The sequence below is a fragment of the Tenrec ecaudatus genome, chromosome 2 (genome assembly GCF_050624435.1).
Source record: "Tenrec ecaudatus isolate mTenEca1 chromosome 2, mTenEca1.hap1, whole genome shotgun sequence".
Lineage (NCBI taxonomy): Eukaryota > Metazoa > Chordata > Mammalia > Afrosoricida > Tenrecidae > Tenrec > Tenrec ecaudatus.
The window spans coordinates 32,445,086-32,462,338 of NC_134531.1; the positions used below are offsets into that span (position 1 = coordinate 32,445,086).

The 17,253-nt window shown below is 43.8% G+C and overlaps 1 protein-coding gene across 1 annotated transcript in view; it reads right to left on the bottom strand.

Moving 5' to 3' along the window:
* ADAMTS12 (ADAM metallopeptidase with thrombospondin type 1 motif 12) overlaps positions 1-17,253 on the bottom strand; it is a 369,301-nt gene that overhangs the window by 143,105 nt on the left and 208,943 nt on the right. The window contains exon 5 of the mRNA XM_075540912.1: positions 9,389-9,472. Within this exon, the coding sequence (XP_075397027.1) occupies positions 9,389-9,472 (84 nt within the window). The remainder of the gene's footprint in view (positions 1-9,388; positions 9,473-17,253) is intronic.

Genomic DNA, 17,253 nt, shown 5'->3' on the forward strand with positions numbered 1-17,253 from the left:
GAAGTCTTACATTCTCTCTTCTAAGGAGCCTTCTGCTTATGCTTCATCAAAGAAAAGTTTGTTGCTTCTTCTGGCAGTCCACACCATTTCCAATATTCTTCACAAGCACCAAAAGTCAAACGCATCAATTCTGTGGCTGTCCATCATGCTGCCAATTGTATGTCCTCTCCATTGCCACTACTTGCTTTCCTAAGTCAAACCCTCATCAATTTATGGAGTGTCAAAATATATCTGAATTTTTCTGCTTTCTTATTTGCCTTCTTAAATCCGCCCTCTCCCCTGGGGTCATATTATTCTAGCCCAAAGTTTGCCCACATCATGGCCCATAGCTCAAGATCTTTCAAAGTCTGGCCTCCAGGACACTCATCTTCCATAGAAAACCTCACAGTTTATTCCTCGGAAACATTAACTGGTTGTTAGTCCAGGTTGATTAGAGAAACAAATTCATAGACATTCATATGTGTATAAGAAAGAGCTTTATGATAAAGGGATTTATAAAAAGGAGCAATTGGATATTGAGAAAACATCACAGCCTAATCCAGATCAAGCCCATAAACTCAATATTAGCCCCTCTGTCCAATACTAGTCCATAAATTCCTCTTTAGACTCATACAGCCATGCAATGTGTCAAATGCAGGAACATCTCAGGCCTTGTGAGTCCAGTGGCAGTGGATGCACCTCAGTGCTGGCACGGTCTCCACATGTCTCCTCCAGCCCCCTTTCCTGATGTTAATAGCAGGAAAGGGAAGGCAGAGAGACTGGGTCTGGCCTTAAGTGAGCTATTTATCTCTGTCATGTTTCCAAATGAGATCATCAAGCTGTGACCTGATTGACAGGCTAGACTACATCTCTTCACTCAAATTGAGAAGAGATTATGCAACTGCCACACTGCTGATGCCCACCAGCCCCATCCCTATACGCCATGTGGTCCATCATGTGACTTTCCTCAAATTACTGCTCCTGCCTAGAATGCTTTTATTGTCAGCTTTTAATCTACTCAACTCATATTCATTCTCTGAGATTCAAACATGCCATTTCCAGGACACTTTCTCATTTGTCCTCATATAAATTCACTTCTCCCAACATATTTTGTGGGGTCAAAGCACTTGCTATATTAGCATTATCACATTATATATCTGATTCCCTCCCTAGCTCCTTAAAAACTAGAATTTACCCCTCTCCTTATCTCAGTGAAATAACTATTCTTGCTCAGAAGATGTGACGAAATACAAGAGATTAATAAGGTCCTTTATCTCTGACTCAAGAGTTTTGATTCTTTTATCGGCATCCATGAAACTACAGACATTTGTTATTCTCCTTTGCATCAGAAGCAAGCGCACAATTAACTGAGCTGCTTCTCATTTTCATTTGGGTGCCTTACCCTGTGTAGAACTTTCATCAAAACTATGGGTCATTTGATCACTGAAGACAAAAGGGGTGCATAAGCAAATGTGGTGAAGAAAGCTGATGGTGCCTGGCTATCAAAAGATATAACATCTGGGGTCTTAAAGGTTTGAAGATAAACAAGTAGACATCTAGCTCAGAAGCAACAAAGCCCACATGGAAGAAGCACACCAGCCTGTGTGATCATGAAGTGTCAATGGGATCAGATATCAGGCATCTAAGATCCATAACAAAACCATACCCAAGGTGAATGGGGGTGGGGTATGGAGTGGAGATCCAATGCCCGTCCGTAGACAATTGGACATCCCCTCACAGAGGGGTCACAGGGAAGAGATGAAAGAGTCAGGGTGCAGTATAGCACTGGTAAAACACACAGCTTTCCTCTAGTTCTTTGGTGCTTCCTTCACCCTACTATCATGACCTCAATTCTACCTTACAAATCGGATTAGACCAGAGCATGCACACTGCTACAGTTAAGAGCCTGCAACACACGTAATCCAGGGTAGATAAATCCCTTAGGACCAACAATTAGAATAGAGATACCAGTAGGATTAGGGGATGGTGGGGAGAGAAAGGGGGAATCAATCACAAGAATCAAACTAGAACCCCCTCCCAGGGGGACAAATAATGGAAAAGTGGGTCAGGGGTGACAGAAGGCGATGTAAGAAATGGAAATAATAATCTATAACTTATCAAGGGTTTGTGAGGGAGGGTAAGTGGGAGAGGGAGGGAGAAGACATGGGGAGCTGATATCAGGGGCTTAAGTGGGAAGAGAATGTTTTGAAAATGATGATGGTGGCTTATGTGCAAATGTGCTTGACATGCTGGATGAATGTATGGTTTGTGGTAAGAGTCCCCAATAAAAGTATTAAAGAAAACCCCCCAAACAACCCTACGTGTCATTTAAAAGAAGCGCAGTGGCAGGATTTTCAGGGCGCATGTCTCCTTTTCTGTTCAACATGACAGCTCCCCGAGGGAGCCTGAATGGAGCCCATTTTATTTTCGAGTCTCTGCAGCCTCTTAATCTTCAAGTCTTAGAAGAGGTTAAGCTTAAGAAACATTAAGTTCATTTGTTCTTGATGTTTTAAAACACTGATCATTAAAGGGTAATTAGTTAAGCCTAAAGAGCAGGTAGTCCAAACCTTTCCCAGGTTATATAGGGACCAGACAGGGATAAGGCAGGCTTACAGACTGTGAGGGGCCTTGTGCTAAACATTTCCCATAGAGCATCCTGCTTGCCAAAACAGACCCCCACCCACCCACCCTATTGATTTCTTCCCATTTCCTGTGCAAATGAAAATAGGGAACCCTTTCTGTTCTTGCAGCAGTTTTTTTAATCACCTCATTTTCTCAGGCCGGTCCTATTCCCTTCCCTCTTCCCCTTTCCTAGCCATTTGAGCATGTGACCTTATAGAACAGTGAGATTTCCAAGAGGAAGCCAACAGCATCTCAAAGAAATAGCCCCAAGTGGAGGGTAAGAAATGATTTCGCAAGAACATTGCTTTTATCACAAAGTATTCTCTCTCTTTCTAGGCTCACTCTATAATGGGGTAAAAAAAAAATCTCTTATTGATTTCTTTGGAAATTCCTAGTAGCAGCTTTTGATTCAACACAGAACCTAATGATGTACCGCTAGCCAATTTGGGATTCCTAGGAGAAATGGAAATGGAATATAAGAGAAAAGTAGTAAAGTTTTATTTAGGAACCTCCTACGTGCACACTTGACTATCAGAGGAAAGCTTATTTGTTTTAGAAAAATGACGATTCCCAAAGTTTTTGCCAATATATTTAATACTTACTCAGAAAAAGTACGAGTTGCACAGGTAACTAACTTAGCGCTACTGAGTCAATCCTGGCCTCCTGCTGCAGAGGATCCCTTTGAACAGAGTGGGGCTGTCCCACGTGGTCCTTAAGGTTGTAATCTTCATCTAAATGGGCTGCCACATCTTTTTACAGTGGAGCGGCTGGGGGTTGGAGTGCCAAACTTTCAGTTAAGAACTGCATGCTTTAACCACAGAACGACGGGGGCTTTCGTACGAAACCGTATGGAAATACAAGCTACCCACTGCCTTCAAGCCTTTTCCGACTCATAGCAAGTCTATCCAGGGCTTCCGAGTTTGCAGTTCTTCTTGGAAGCAGAAAGTGGCATCTCTTTGTCTCCAGGGGAACTGCTGCTGGGGAGGATCTACCAAGTTTGGGGTTAGCAATTCAACATTCCAATGCTTATGCAATGTACCCCCAGAGCTCTTTTACACAAAAGAACCCAGTGCTCTGCCTATGAATCCATTTCGATTCAAACAATGCTATACGACAGAGTAGAACTGCCCCTGCGGATTTCAGAGGCTGTTGATTTTTATGGGAGTAGATTGACCTAATACCTAAATTCATCTTTTGATCTCTTGCCTCCTACTTCCATGAGCCTTGATTGTGGATTCAAGCAAGACAAATTCTTGACAACTTCAACCTTTTCTCCATTTATCATGATGTTGCCTATGAGGCCCGTGGTGAGGATTTGGCTTTCTTTACACTGACTTGTAGTCCACACTGAAGGCTGAAATCCTTGATCTTCATCAGAAAGTCCTCCAAGTCCTCCTCTCTAGTTCTGTTCACATAGCTTCTTTTGATCCATGTACAAGTTTTACATGAGCACAGTAAAATGGTCAGGAATTCCCATTCTTCCCAAGGTTATCCATTGTTTATTATGCTCCATATAATTTAATTTCTTTGCATAGTTGCTATATAAACATACATACATATTCATATACATATATGTAATCATAAGTGTCCTGGTTTTGTTTCTCTAGAGAACCCTGCCTAACATAATAGTCAATGCAACACAAGAAAACTGCTGAAGGCTGTTCACTTTGGGTGACCCTCCTGATATTTTAAACATCAATGACATATGATTTTCTGATTTAAGATGGCTAGCTAATACCTGTCCATTTCAGCTCACTAATACCCAAAATACTGCATTCCAGTAGTAGTCCTTATCTGGTGTGAGTGGTTAGCCTACTGTCTCCTCACTGAAAGATTGGTAGATCAAATTCACTCAGAGGTACCTCAGAAGAAAGACCTAGTGACCTTCTTCCAACAATTCCGCCATTGCAAGCCCAGCAAAACACAGATTGACTCTGACATGTATAGGGTCCTCAGTGGCAGGAGACTCGGTAGCAACTGATTTTAGAGCTATAATGATGAGCAAAACCAGATGCACCCTCTGCCTTATGGTTTACAGTGGAGGAAATGGCAACCTGGTGGAATCTGATACTGGGATGGATTTGGGGTTGAGAGAGGGTGTAATCACAGATGCCCTCCAGACCTCAAGCTTCTACAAATGGAAAGGTAAAGATGTCATTCACAGGGACAGGCAGCACTGGAAAAAAGACTAGCTGGAGCCCTGGTGGTGCAGTGGTTATGCATTGGGCTGCAATGGGAATGGTTGGCAGCTAGAAGCCATCAGAACCTCCAAGGGAGAAAGACTGGGCTTAATGTCACAGGGCAACTGAGGTCAGTCAGCACTGATTCGATGGCATTGACTTTGGTTGAGGTTTGGTGGGAGGAAATGGGGAGGCGATGATTAGCTATGTTCCCTTCTCTCTTGGGGCAGTCATATATATATATTTAATATCATAATAGAATTTTTCATCCTCTTACCTTGCTCCAATCATAGTAATATGACCACAGCTACTCATTTTCAAAGTACTAATTTAAGCACAATTGGACCAATAAGCTACATCATGATAAATGGAGAAAATGTTGAAGTTGTCAAATTTTTCATTTTACTGAGACCCCGAACCAACACACAAGAAAGCATCAGTCAAAAAACGCAAATGAAGCTGATACCAAGGGCTCAAGTAGAAAGAAAATGTTTGGAAAAGGATGATGGCAACAAATGTACAAATGTGCTTGACACAATGGATGTATGCATGGCTTGTGATAAGAGTTATAAGAGCCAAATCTGGCTAGACCAGAGGACGTACACTGGTACAGATAGGAATTGGAAACACAGGGAATCCATGACATGTGATCCCTTCAGGACCAGTGGTGAGAGGTGCAATACCCAGAAGGTGGAGGGAAGGTGGGGGACCATGGATAAGTAAGGCCTAAGAGTATCTGATCCTTTGAGTGATGGTGTTAGTGAAGAAATTTAAATGAAGCAATTTATCTTGAAAGAATTACAGCTAGCATGCTCCTTAGAAGTGAGAATGCTGAGACTTTGTCTTACAACGTCTGAACTTATTCACAAGGGGGACCAGTCCCGGGAGGAGGACATCAGTGATTGGTAAAGTAGAAAACCAAACCCACTGTCATTAAGTTGATTCCAACTCATAGCGACCCTGTAGAACAAAGGATCTGAGAAAATGAAGGTCCTCAATAGACGTATTGACACACTGACTGTAGGAATGGGTTCAAACATAGCCAACAATTGTGAGGATGGTACAGGGCTAGAACCTGCTTTGTTCTGTTGTTCAATCATTATGAGTTGAAACTGACTATATATCACCTAGCAACAGCAGTTTAAGTTTGCTCATGCAGGATTTTGTACCTAGGGTATTTCTTACATATTAATTCCATCTAACTCTTTAAAACCGAACTTGGACATCACTTTCCTCAAGTACTCTCCAGTGGTCCACAATTGAAAAGGACTCTTAGTCACAGTTAGGTTTTTTTTAATCTCTATTGTCATATAATTAACAAACAAAACATTACCCTGGTTCTTTAATGCTCCCTCCCCCCACTGTCATGACCACAGGGAGGTTTGGGGAAATGGGGAGCTAATATTGATGGGTATAAGAAGAAAGAAATGCCCTACAATTGGTTGTGGTGATGATTATACAATTCTTCCCAATATCATCGAACTATTGGGTTGTACAGTTTGCTAATTATTTTTAATCATTTTATTGGGGGCTCTTATAACAATCTATACATCAGTTGTATCAAGCACATTTGTACATATGTTGCCATCATCCTTTTCAAAACATTTTCTTTCTATTTGCTCCCTTAGTATCAGCTCCTCATTTTTCCCTCCCCACCCCCTCCCAAGAAACCAGTTACTATCTCTGTAGATTTACCTATTTTGAATTTCACATACAGAAAAATATTTTTAAAAACTAACGACAATAACAAGGTAAAGCAGAGACAAACTCAATCAAAAAGGCAGAAAATATTAAAAACTAGAACAAACTTAAAGTGGATCGAAAGGGAGATCAAATGATATGGTGTTAAATTTTAACTTTACTGTGTCTGCAGGTCTTTGACTAATCAACAAACCCAACAAAAGCAAACAATATTGATCCAGACATTTAAATAATATCAGTGACTAGTATAATTCAAAGGTCTGATCTTCTGGTATTATGTCAAAGTTCTACTGCTGTGTATAAGACTTTCAGTGGCTAATTTTTCTGAAATGGTTTTCTGGCCTGCCGTAGCCTGGAAGCTTTACTGAAACCTGACCATCAGGGATGACCCTGGCTGTATGTGAAATATCGATGATATGTCTCCTGGCATCACAGCACACAAGCCACCACAACACAATTGGAGAGACTCCCATGGATGGACTGTCCTTCCTGCCCAAGGTTGCTACGTTGACAGTGTTTAAGTGCTAGGAATGTTGTTTTGATTTTGTTGGGCTTGTTGATTAGGGAAAGCCCTGAAGAATGGCCTGAGACGTTTTCTGGGAATCAGATAAACAAGAATTATGAATGACAATTCTCCAATTTGTTATTACCTTGTGAATTTTGTATCATATGGAAATTATATAAAAGTCTGAATGAGGGAAATATTTAGCAAGAGGTAGGTAGGGAACCATGATGTTCTGTAGGAAGTCATCTATGTAGCTTTGATCTTACAGAATCAGAGTGGGAAGAAAAAAGATCACAAAATCATGATGGAGAAAGCAGGGGCAGTAGCTAATCAAATTCTTCCAAGGAACTCCACGGGCAGCAAGACCTCACTCTTGGTGCCACTAAAATGAAGAGGTGTGATTGTTAAGATTTATTGTGCCAACCTGGCCAATGAACACATGTGAGATTAATTGAAGGGGCAGAGAGATAAATGGCTTGGTGAACCTCGCCTGTCTGGCCTCTTGTTCTCTGATGGTTGAATCAGGGTGCAGCTGCCTTAGCTAGTTCTCTGCTTCAGCTGGCAAGGCTCACTTCCTGTGAGAAATCCCTAAGGAGAAGCCACATGGACCTACCCTGATACAGATGCTAAGAAGAAGCACTGTGGAGACCCCTGCCACCGCTGATATGCTGACACGCCCACTGATTCAGCTTTCCTCCTGCATTTGGCATCATTGCATGTGTTTTGTGAGATGGAGGAGGTCTTTGTAGATCGGTGTTGGACATACTGGCTAATATCGGGCTTATGGGTTTTGATGGCACTGGGTTGGGATGCTTTCTTGATGTATACTTACCCTTTATCTAAAACTCTCTCTTATAAAATATGAGTGTTTAGGAATTTTGTTTCTCTAGTCTACCCAGACTAACACAAGAGGTTTTCACAAATGAAGAGCTGTGGAGTTCGGAGGAACTGGTCCTTGGAAGTATCAACTTGATGCCTACACTAGTACTGCGCGGATTGCAGAGAATCAAGATTTTTCTTCTAGCAAGGAATTGTCTTCTCTTCTTTTGATTTTTTTAAACATTCTTTTAGAAAAGTCTGAAAACTCTAACTTCGTCTGCACATACGTAGTGAAACACAAACATATACACAACCATTTAATGACAAACATTTTTTTTTACTTCAAGTTATCAAATGGCTATTTTCAAAAAGACAAAAACATACAAATACTCCATTAAAGATGAGATGTTCTTCTCCTGGAAAGATTTACAGCCTCAGAAACCCACAGGGCAGGTCTACTCTGTCTAATTGGGTCACTAGGAGTTGGGATTGATTTGATGGCGACGAGTATACGAGTTAAAGATCTACTTCATTCGGTAATGACACAGACAAGATGGCAAAGCTGGTTGAAAGGGACTCTGTCTCTGTGAATGATGGTTTTGAACTGCTGAACATGCAACCCACATCCCAGTGTATAACCCCTATGCCACTGGGGGTAGGTTGAAAGGCAAAACAGAAGAAATGGATGCATTTATAAACTCACTGCCGTCACCTTGATTCTGACTCATACTGGTGCTATATAAGGTTTCTGGGGTTGTAAATCTTTCAGGGGATAGATAGCCTCATCTTTCTCCCAGGGATCAGCTGGTGGGTTTGACCCACAGGCAAGATAAGGCCTGATGACCAGATGTGATCATGGACAGTGATTGGTTCTGAAATTGGGCCTTAAAATGGATCAGCTCCTGGACTGGTGGAACAGTAGTCTTATTTACAGAAATGGGTAAGATAGCTGGGTTAGGGATTGGAGAAGGGGACAGAGGTGGGAGGATTAAAGAAGGGGGTAATTAAGAATTCCATTTTGGGCATATGATTTTTTTTAAGTTTGAGTGGACTGATGCATCTAGGTTGGGATAGGAAGTAAGCAAGTGGATATGAATTTAGAGCTCAGGTGAATTGGGCTGGTGATATCAATTGGCAATCTCAGGATTCAGAGAACATGCAGATTTCTAAGAACAGATAAAATCGTCACAGGTAAGAGTATAGCAAGTTAAGAAAGCCCAGACCTTCCAGATTTGTAGGAATATGCAAGAGGCAAAGGCTATGAAAAAGGCCCCAGGTTTCCATCTCCTTCCCAACTCTTATTGCAACCACTCAGCCATAGCATCACTAAGTCTGTTTCTCCCATGTGGCAGCCTTACTGATTGCTGTAAGCCTGGTGTGTGTGCGACTGGCCAGGTAAGCTCAGCTCTACCTATCCTAGAAGCATTTGCCTTTGGCCACTCCATGTCACAGAACACCCAAGAAGCCAATGCTGTTTTCCATCAGCTTCCAAATGCCTTTTGTGTTTCCACAACTCTCCTGAAGAAAGAGCGAGGAGTGCGAGGATACAAGGCAGGAGAACGAAAGGGACCCTGTTCCATACCTCCTCTTCTTCGAGCAGAATGAGCCGAACCACCACAATGTGAATGGCATTGCCGATGCTGGGGTTATGGAAGAGTCCAGCAACCTGGAGGCAGAAGAGAAAACTCATTAGTTCCAAATGAAGAAAGGAGCATGCCCCAATAAACAAGCAAATAACCCTTTGTGCCCGCATCAGAATTGATCCCATTTGTCACAGAATGAAATTGCTCTCTAGTGTTTTCTTGGCTATAATCTATATGAAAGCAGATCACCAGTGTCCTCCTCCTCCTCTTCCTCCTCCGCATTCTTCATGTTCTCCCTCTTTTTTATTCTGAGCCATTAGGTGAGTTTGAGCTGAAACAGTGGCTGCAGTAACTGGTTCGGGCACAGGAACAATCGTGAGGCTGGCCCAGGCTCAGTGTTTCATTCTGTTCTGCCCAGGGTCACTCTGGATTGGAACTGACTTGATGGTACCTAAGAACAACATCAAAGACAAAGGAGCCAGGACGGCATAATAGGTTTGGCATTGCTCTGCTGAAGAAAGATGAGGCTAAAGACAAACCATGTGTACCACCCAGGGGTTGAGATCAGGATGTCAGAACATGAAAATCCAGCAACGTAATGAACTCACTTCAAATAAAGAGCAGTTTATAGGTGAAGAGTTTTGGGTGGAATATAATGAAGAATGAGATATGCTGATGGCCTCATTATATAACTGTCCCCAGCAGTTCAGGGCCCAGCTGTTAATGGAAAGATTGATGGTTCAAACTCCCTCAATGGTTCTCTGGGGGGAAAACCCTGGTGATGTGATTCTGAAAGATTTGTCATTGTTGCTCAGTGCCGTGAAGGAGCTCCAGCTCACAGTGACCCTCCGTACCCCGGCGTGAGCCACTGTGCAGGGCCGCCGCATCCTCACAATGACTTTTATTCTCATTCCATTCTGGCAGCACCGGGTCAAGCCATCAGGTTGAGAATAGTCTTTTCTTGCTGGCACTCTACTCTGCCAAGCAGGATGCCCTTCCCCAGGGCCTGCTCTCCCCTGATAACATGTCCGAAGTATGGGAGACGAAGTCTCTAGGGACCTTACATTAGCAGTCCGGTGTCTAGCCCACAGGACTCCCAGGGCGTCTTGTTCTGGGAGTCCATGGTAACGTCCATACTCTTCATCAACCCATAATTCAAATGCATCCTCCATCCTTCTCTGGTCTTCTTTATTCATATGTAAGCATGTGAAGCAAACCAAGGCAAAACCCCAAAACTCACCGCCATCACATCTATTTCTACTTGTTCCAGGAACACCTTCATCCTCAACCTGACTCTCTAATGCCTTTAAAGAGTTCCTTGGTATGTGGGGCCGTTCTACTCTGCCATGTGGGGTCTGTATGATTCAAAAACCAACTCATTCGCACCGAAGGACAACACTTTGGCTGTGAGTAAGCTGCTCTTCTCCAGGGAAATCTCAGCAAGCAGCCACGATTCACCAGGGCTACTGATAACCTAATAATTATTGTCATTGTTGTTAGGTGCTGTGGAGTCTCTTCGAACCATAGCAACCTTCTGCACAACACAACAAAACACTCCCTGGTCCTACACCATCCTCGCAAGGGTTCCTATGTGGGAGCCCATTGTCTTGCTGGTGCACAAGCCATCCACTCCAGGGTCTTCCTTTCTGCTGCCCCTCCATCCAGGGGCGCAAAGATCTTAGACACAATCTCCTAAACAATTTTCATTTTCTTCATGATTTATGCCAGTGGCCAGCGGCCAACTGATCTGCAACCATAAAGTCTTCCTAATAAAAACATAATGAGGCATCTGTAAAATGAAATAATCCCAGCGCTGAGGAAACTACAATGAGTTCTTCTTAGCCAGAGGAAGGAGAGGGGGACCAAAGGAAAGAATTCAGCCTAAGCTGCTATTTGATTAGCAAGTAAAATCCTGCACTGGAGAGACAGTCTCTGTACGCAATATTTAGGAATTTGCATAAGAATCACCATCAGCTCAGGAGTTCATTTCCTGACTCTTTAGAGAAATTAAGAACTTCTTTCTACTTCCTCCTCCGTAATGTTGTACTGCAAGCTCTTTGCTCCTGAGACCGAGCTAGAGCCCGGTGACTGTGCAGGCACCCTCGGAACTCATGGGACCCGCTACTTCACAGACAGCCGGGCATTAGAAATGGCTTATCATATTTCTTCCTCTCTGATACCTTTACCTACTTATTTTTCTTTATAAACCCTTTAAAGTACCAATCATTTAATAGTCATATTCTTTAAACTTATATTTTTCTTGTTTTTAGTATTCAATTTGCTTGATTGAACATTCCTTCCTTTATTTTTATATAAAAAAATAACTCCCCAAACCAATCTCACTGCCATCGAGTCCATGCAGACTCATAGCAACTCTATAGACCAGAGTAGAACCACCCCTGTGAGGTTCCGAGACTGTCACTTTTATGGGAATAAAAAGCCTTGTCTTTCTACCACAGAGAGGTAGGTGGTCTCAAACTGCTGACCTTATGGTGAGCATCCCAACTCATAACTATGGCACCCAGAGCTCCCTAGATGGAAAACAGAGAAAACAAAACTGAATTCTTGCTGTCAATTCGATTCTGACCGCAGGCCTGGCAGAGTAAAACTGTGTCACACTGAGTTTTCAGTGGCTGCGTTTTCTAAAGTAGGTGAGGAGTCTGTTATTCTGAGGCACCTCTGGGTGGACTCTGACCACCAACTGTTTGGTTCTCAGCTTAGCTTATTGACCGTGTGCATGCGTGTGTGTGTGTACCAGGTAAAGGTTTAAAAATCACATCAGTTTCCCATTGAACAATGCATACACGTGTGGTTTAATCCCCATAGTGCATTATCACTTACCCCATTTCCTCTCTATGCTCTCTATCCATCCCTTCCTCCCTAACCCTTCTGAACGGTGGCCATGGGTAAATGCTGCCCTTGGATCTCAGATAGCTGATTATCCTAAGGTGTGTGTACCTCATTTTGTTATTTTCCCCTTACATGCCAGTCTATTGTTTGCTGAAAACTGAGCCCTGGGGTGAGTTCATTTCCAGATTTGAATTGTAATTGAGGGCCATATTCTTAGGAGTTCCACCAGTGTCTATCCAAGTAATAAGCCTATTTTTGTTGGTTTGTTCCACATTTTCCTCTCCTGCCAAGGATCTTGGAATACAATCTCCTTGAAAGCAGTTGATACTGGTAGTCGGGCACCATCTAGTTTTTCTGGTCTCAGAGTCATGGAGACTGATATTTTCCTGGTCCATTGGTCCATTGTACAAATTGTTTCAATGTTCCTCGGATTTCCATCACTCACATTTGATCTGAACATGGAGAGATCAATAGCTGCATCAAGAGACTAAGAGTTGTAATTTGGGCTTGAGCTTTTATGGCCTTAGTTGTCACTCAACAAATGTGGATGTGGAACATTGTCTTTATGGATATTGTGAAGCCAGTTTACCTGATGTCTCCTGGGACTATGACCTGAGCAGCAAGGCCCAGCAACTCATTCCCTCAAGGACTTTACTTTTGTCTAAGAAGTTTTCATCCCCTGACCCCCTACACTAACACATGGACCTTATTTGGGTCACACGGGAATTCTGACATAGAGAACATCAAAAGTCAGAACATAGCTGTTAAGCCCATTCTGGCTCAAGGTGACTCTGGTGTTACAGGGTAGAACTGTCCCCTGGAGCTTTCCTGGCTGTAATCTCTGCAGCAGCTGGAGGGAGAACTAACACAGCAAATTAAGTGTTGCTTTGGTTTCCTCTGTTGGCCTCTAGAGGATGAGACGGTTCCCTCTCTCTGTGAGGCTTTAGCTGGAAAGGGAACACCAAGAACTTTCCTGTACAGCACGCCTTTTGGGATTTTATTGTTGGAGATGTGCTTTTGTGTGGAGTCTTTCTTTTCCCCTGTGGCTGGTGCACCAAGAGGGGCCTATCCTGTCTAGATAAGGAACCCTAGTGTAGTGGCGTAGTTGGTGACATGCTGCACTGAAAACCACAAGATCAACAGTTCAACATTTCATCCATTCCATTGGGGGGTGGGGGGAAGGCTTTCTACTCCCCTAAGCAATTCCACTCTAAGAAATCCACAGGGGGAGGTTTAGTCTGCCCTATAGAGTAGCTATGAGTCAGAATTGACTCAATAGCAGTGAGTTTAGTGTGTGGATCCTCTTGGAAAGAGACTTGGTAGAGCAAAGGTTAATGCACACAGCTGCTAAATCAGAGGTCAGTGGCTCAAACCCACCAGCCGCTCTGTGGGCAAAAAATGCGGCAGGCTGCTCACATTAAGAATGCAGCTGCTTATTCCCATTGTGAGCCGTGCTCTACCAGCTAATGAAGGTCTCAAGGTTTTACAACCACGGACTGGGGAGACTTAGTCTTATGTGCTTTGGACATGTTGCAGGGAGAGACCAGTCCCTGGTGGACGACATCGTTGAGGAGCAACCACAAAGAGTGAGCTCGTCAGTAAGATAGATTGGCACAGTGGCTACAACAACATGTTCCAACATAACAACAATTGTGAAGATGGTGCAGGACAGGGCGGTATTGTGTTCTGTTGTACGTGGGTCACTATGAGTCAGATCCAGGACAACAGTACCTAACAACGACATTTACTCCACTAATAAACCACCTTAAGTGTGTGTGTGTGGGGTGGGGGGGGGGAGGATGCATCCTTAGAGAATTTATAAAGCAGCTTTACTCTCTTCTCTATGGTTGTTATTATGGTCTTGTCAAAGAATATTGAAAGTAACACGGACTACAAGATGTAAAAAAACAGATCAGTCTTGATAGAAGTGTGGCTAGATACTCGTTAGAAGTGAGGATGGTGAGACCAGAGTCTGACATGCTTTGGGGATGTTGCCAAGAGAGAGCTGTCCCTGGGAAACGGGAATGCTTGCTTGCTAAAATAGCAGGTAATGGATGCATTTGAACTGCGGTGCTGGTGAAGAACATGGAAAGTACCAGGAACTGCTAAAAGTACAAGCCAATCTGTCTTAGAAGAAGCACAGCCAGAATGATCCGTAGAGGCAAGGCCAGTAGACTTCATCTGACAGACTTTGAACATGTTATCAGGAGGGACCAGTCCCTGGAGCAGGACATCATACGTGGGAAAGTGAAGAAGAGGAAGGCCCTCAACAAGGTGGATGGACACAGTGGCTGCAACAATGAGCTCAGGCTTAGGAGCAATTGTGAGGTTGGTGCAGGACCCTGCAGTGCTTTGTTCTGTTGTGCGTAGGGTTCCCATGGGTCAGAAGTGACTAATTGACACCTAACACTAACAACAACAAAGTAAAAAAAAAAACAGTGAAAAAGAGGAAGACCCTCAGTGATGGTGACTGACACATGGACCGCAACAGTGGGCTCAAACAACAAGAACAATTGTGCCGATGGCACAGGACTGGGCAGCGTCCCCTTCGGTTGTACAAAGGGCAACTACTAGTCTAATGGCAGCAACCACAGGGTTTCCATGAGTTGAATCAGCTAGAGGGCAATGTGCTTGGTTTGGAGTATTTTGTTTGTTTTCTATACCACCTTGAGATAGACATTCCATCCTTCCACTCCATCACTCTTGCCATGGGGTTATAAACAAGGTACATTGCAGAAAAGGGGAGGAATCCAGTCCCCTGGGCAACCAAGGCTAAGCTACATTGACATTCTCTAAGAAGCTTCTCTGGGTCTGTGTCACCCACGTAGCCCTGACGAGCCAGGGCTACAGGACAGGTGAGGCAGAAGATGTGGCTCTGAATCCAGCCTCTCGATTCTGTCTGGGGGACAGACAGGCAGGCAGCAAGCAGGACCAGGCACCCTTGCTCCCCCCACCCCTCCCCCGCTCCCGACCTTGCTATTTCTCTGCTCCTGCTGCCACTGCGTACCCCTCCAGCTTCCAAATTGTGTCCAGCAGCAGCAGCTGGGTCAAGGACAACTAGAGGTCATCCAAATCACATAATATCCTGTATAACTAAACACATCCGTTTCATGGATGTTAACCAACAAAAACTTGTACAGAATTTCCTGGGTCTGACTAGGTTTGGAATGGGGTTTATCGTATGTAAAAAGGGAAGCGTTTTTGCCTCACCTGATATCCAGCCACGTATGGGGAAAGCTCAAGCTTTCTCCTCTCCGCAACACTCAGTAGGTGCTTCTCCACTTTAACGGCGCCTCAGTAACCCCCAGGGGCTTTTAAAAATCCAGAGTACAAGACCAAAAGTCCAACAAACTGAACCAAAGTATCATGAGGTGGCACCCAAACCACCAGTATCTTGTTCAGTGTGGGAAGCTCTAGATGGTAGAGAAGCAGAAGAATGTCTGTGGTTTTCATAGCTTAGTACATTAGAAAGTGAATTCAGATAGTATTTTAAAGAGGAGTTTTTGATGAGGTAAAATTGCTTCTTCTTTGCGACTGTGTTAGTTACATAATCTAGTGTTAACTTGAAGGTATTAAGAGTGGAGCGGTGGAGTTCAGCCTGCCAATCAGGCCTGATGGTGCCTCCTTATGGGCGTGACCTCATGAAAAGGGTTCTGGGACTATACACTCTCTGCTTTACCTTCCTGCTGAAGAGCCACATTCTGGGAGCTGGGGGTGTCACATGGAGACCCACACCAGCACTGAGATGCTTGTACCACTGCTGGATCCACCAGACTTTTCATCCACTAATCTGGGGTCTTCCTGCATTCAACATCATTGCATGTGGCTGTGTGAGTCTGAAGAGAGATTTCTGAACTAAAATTGAACTTACGGGCTGATTTCAGACTTATGGACTTGATCTGGACTGGCCTGAAATGTTTTCTCAATATATATTTGCTCTTTGATATAAAGCTCTCTATTACACATATTTGAGTGTCCCTGGATTTATTTCTCTAGTCACTCAGACAAACACAGGGACCATTTATAGAATGGCCTGATCAAGAATTCAGGGAGTCTCCAACAACTACATTCCTGTGCCAGAAAGACTAACACCCTCCCTGGAAAGGCAGGAAACGCCAGTCATGCTGTAAGGAAGCTTGAACCCAAAGTGTATTACCTTTACTGGAATTCCATGCCAACTGCCTGGAGGAGGTCATGCTCTTGTTCAGGGTTCAGCAAGCTTTTGAGAGGGAAGAGCCAATCCTGTCCCTCACAACAGTTTGAGAACTACACGAGAGCTATAAATGTATTTGTACAAACAAATGCAATCCCCATGATCTGAAGACTAGCTTTAAACTTGAAAGGAAATGATGATAGCTTTATTTTCATCCTCCATTTTACTTCAGAGCCACATGGACGCACCCAAAGAGCCGCATATGGCTGTGAGCTGCAGTGTGCCCACCCTGCTCTCGTCCTTTGCCTCCACTTACCCACGTGTGCGGAGCCCAAAACACATACAGAATGTGGCTGCTATGTGCTAGCACACCAGTGTTGTTGACTCATAGGGCCCTCTGTGACGCAGCAGGACCACCGCCCCAGAGGGTTAATTAGGCGTTAGCCTCCATGGAGACAGACCTTTTCTCTAGAAGAGCCACTCCAAAAAAGCCAAACTCACTGCCATCAAGTCAATCCCAAGGCCAGAGAGCCAATAGGACAGGGTAGAAGTGCCCCTGTGCATTTTGGAGATGAACTCTCTACTAGAAGGGAAAGCATCGTGTTTCTCCCACAGAGCAGCTGGTGGTTTTGAACTGCCAACCTCATGATAAGCAACTCAACACATAACCAACGCGTTACCAAGGTGGACTCACACCACCAACCTTTCTGTTAGCCATGGAGCACTTCACAGTTGTGCCCCCAGTCAAGCAACACAATGGCGTAGAGTTGAATCTGAGCTTTAATAACCCAAGACAGGATTTCCGAGGCTGTAAATTTTCCCTGGTGGCCTCATCTTTCCCCATCAGAGCAGTTGGTGGGT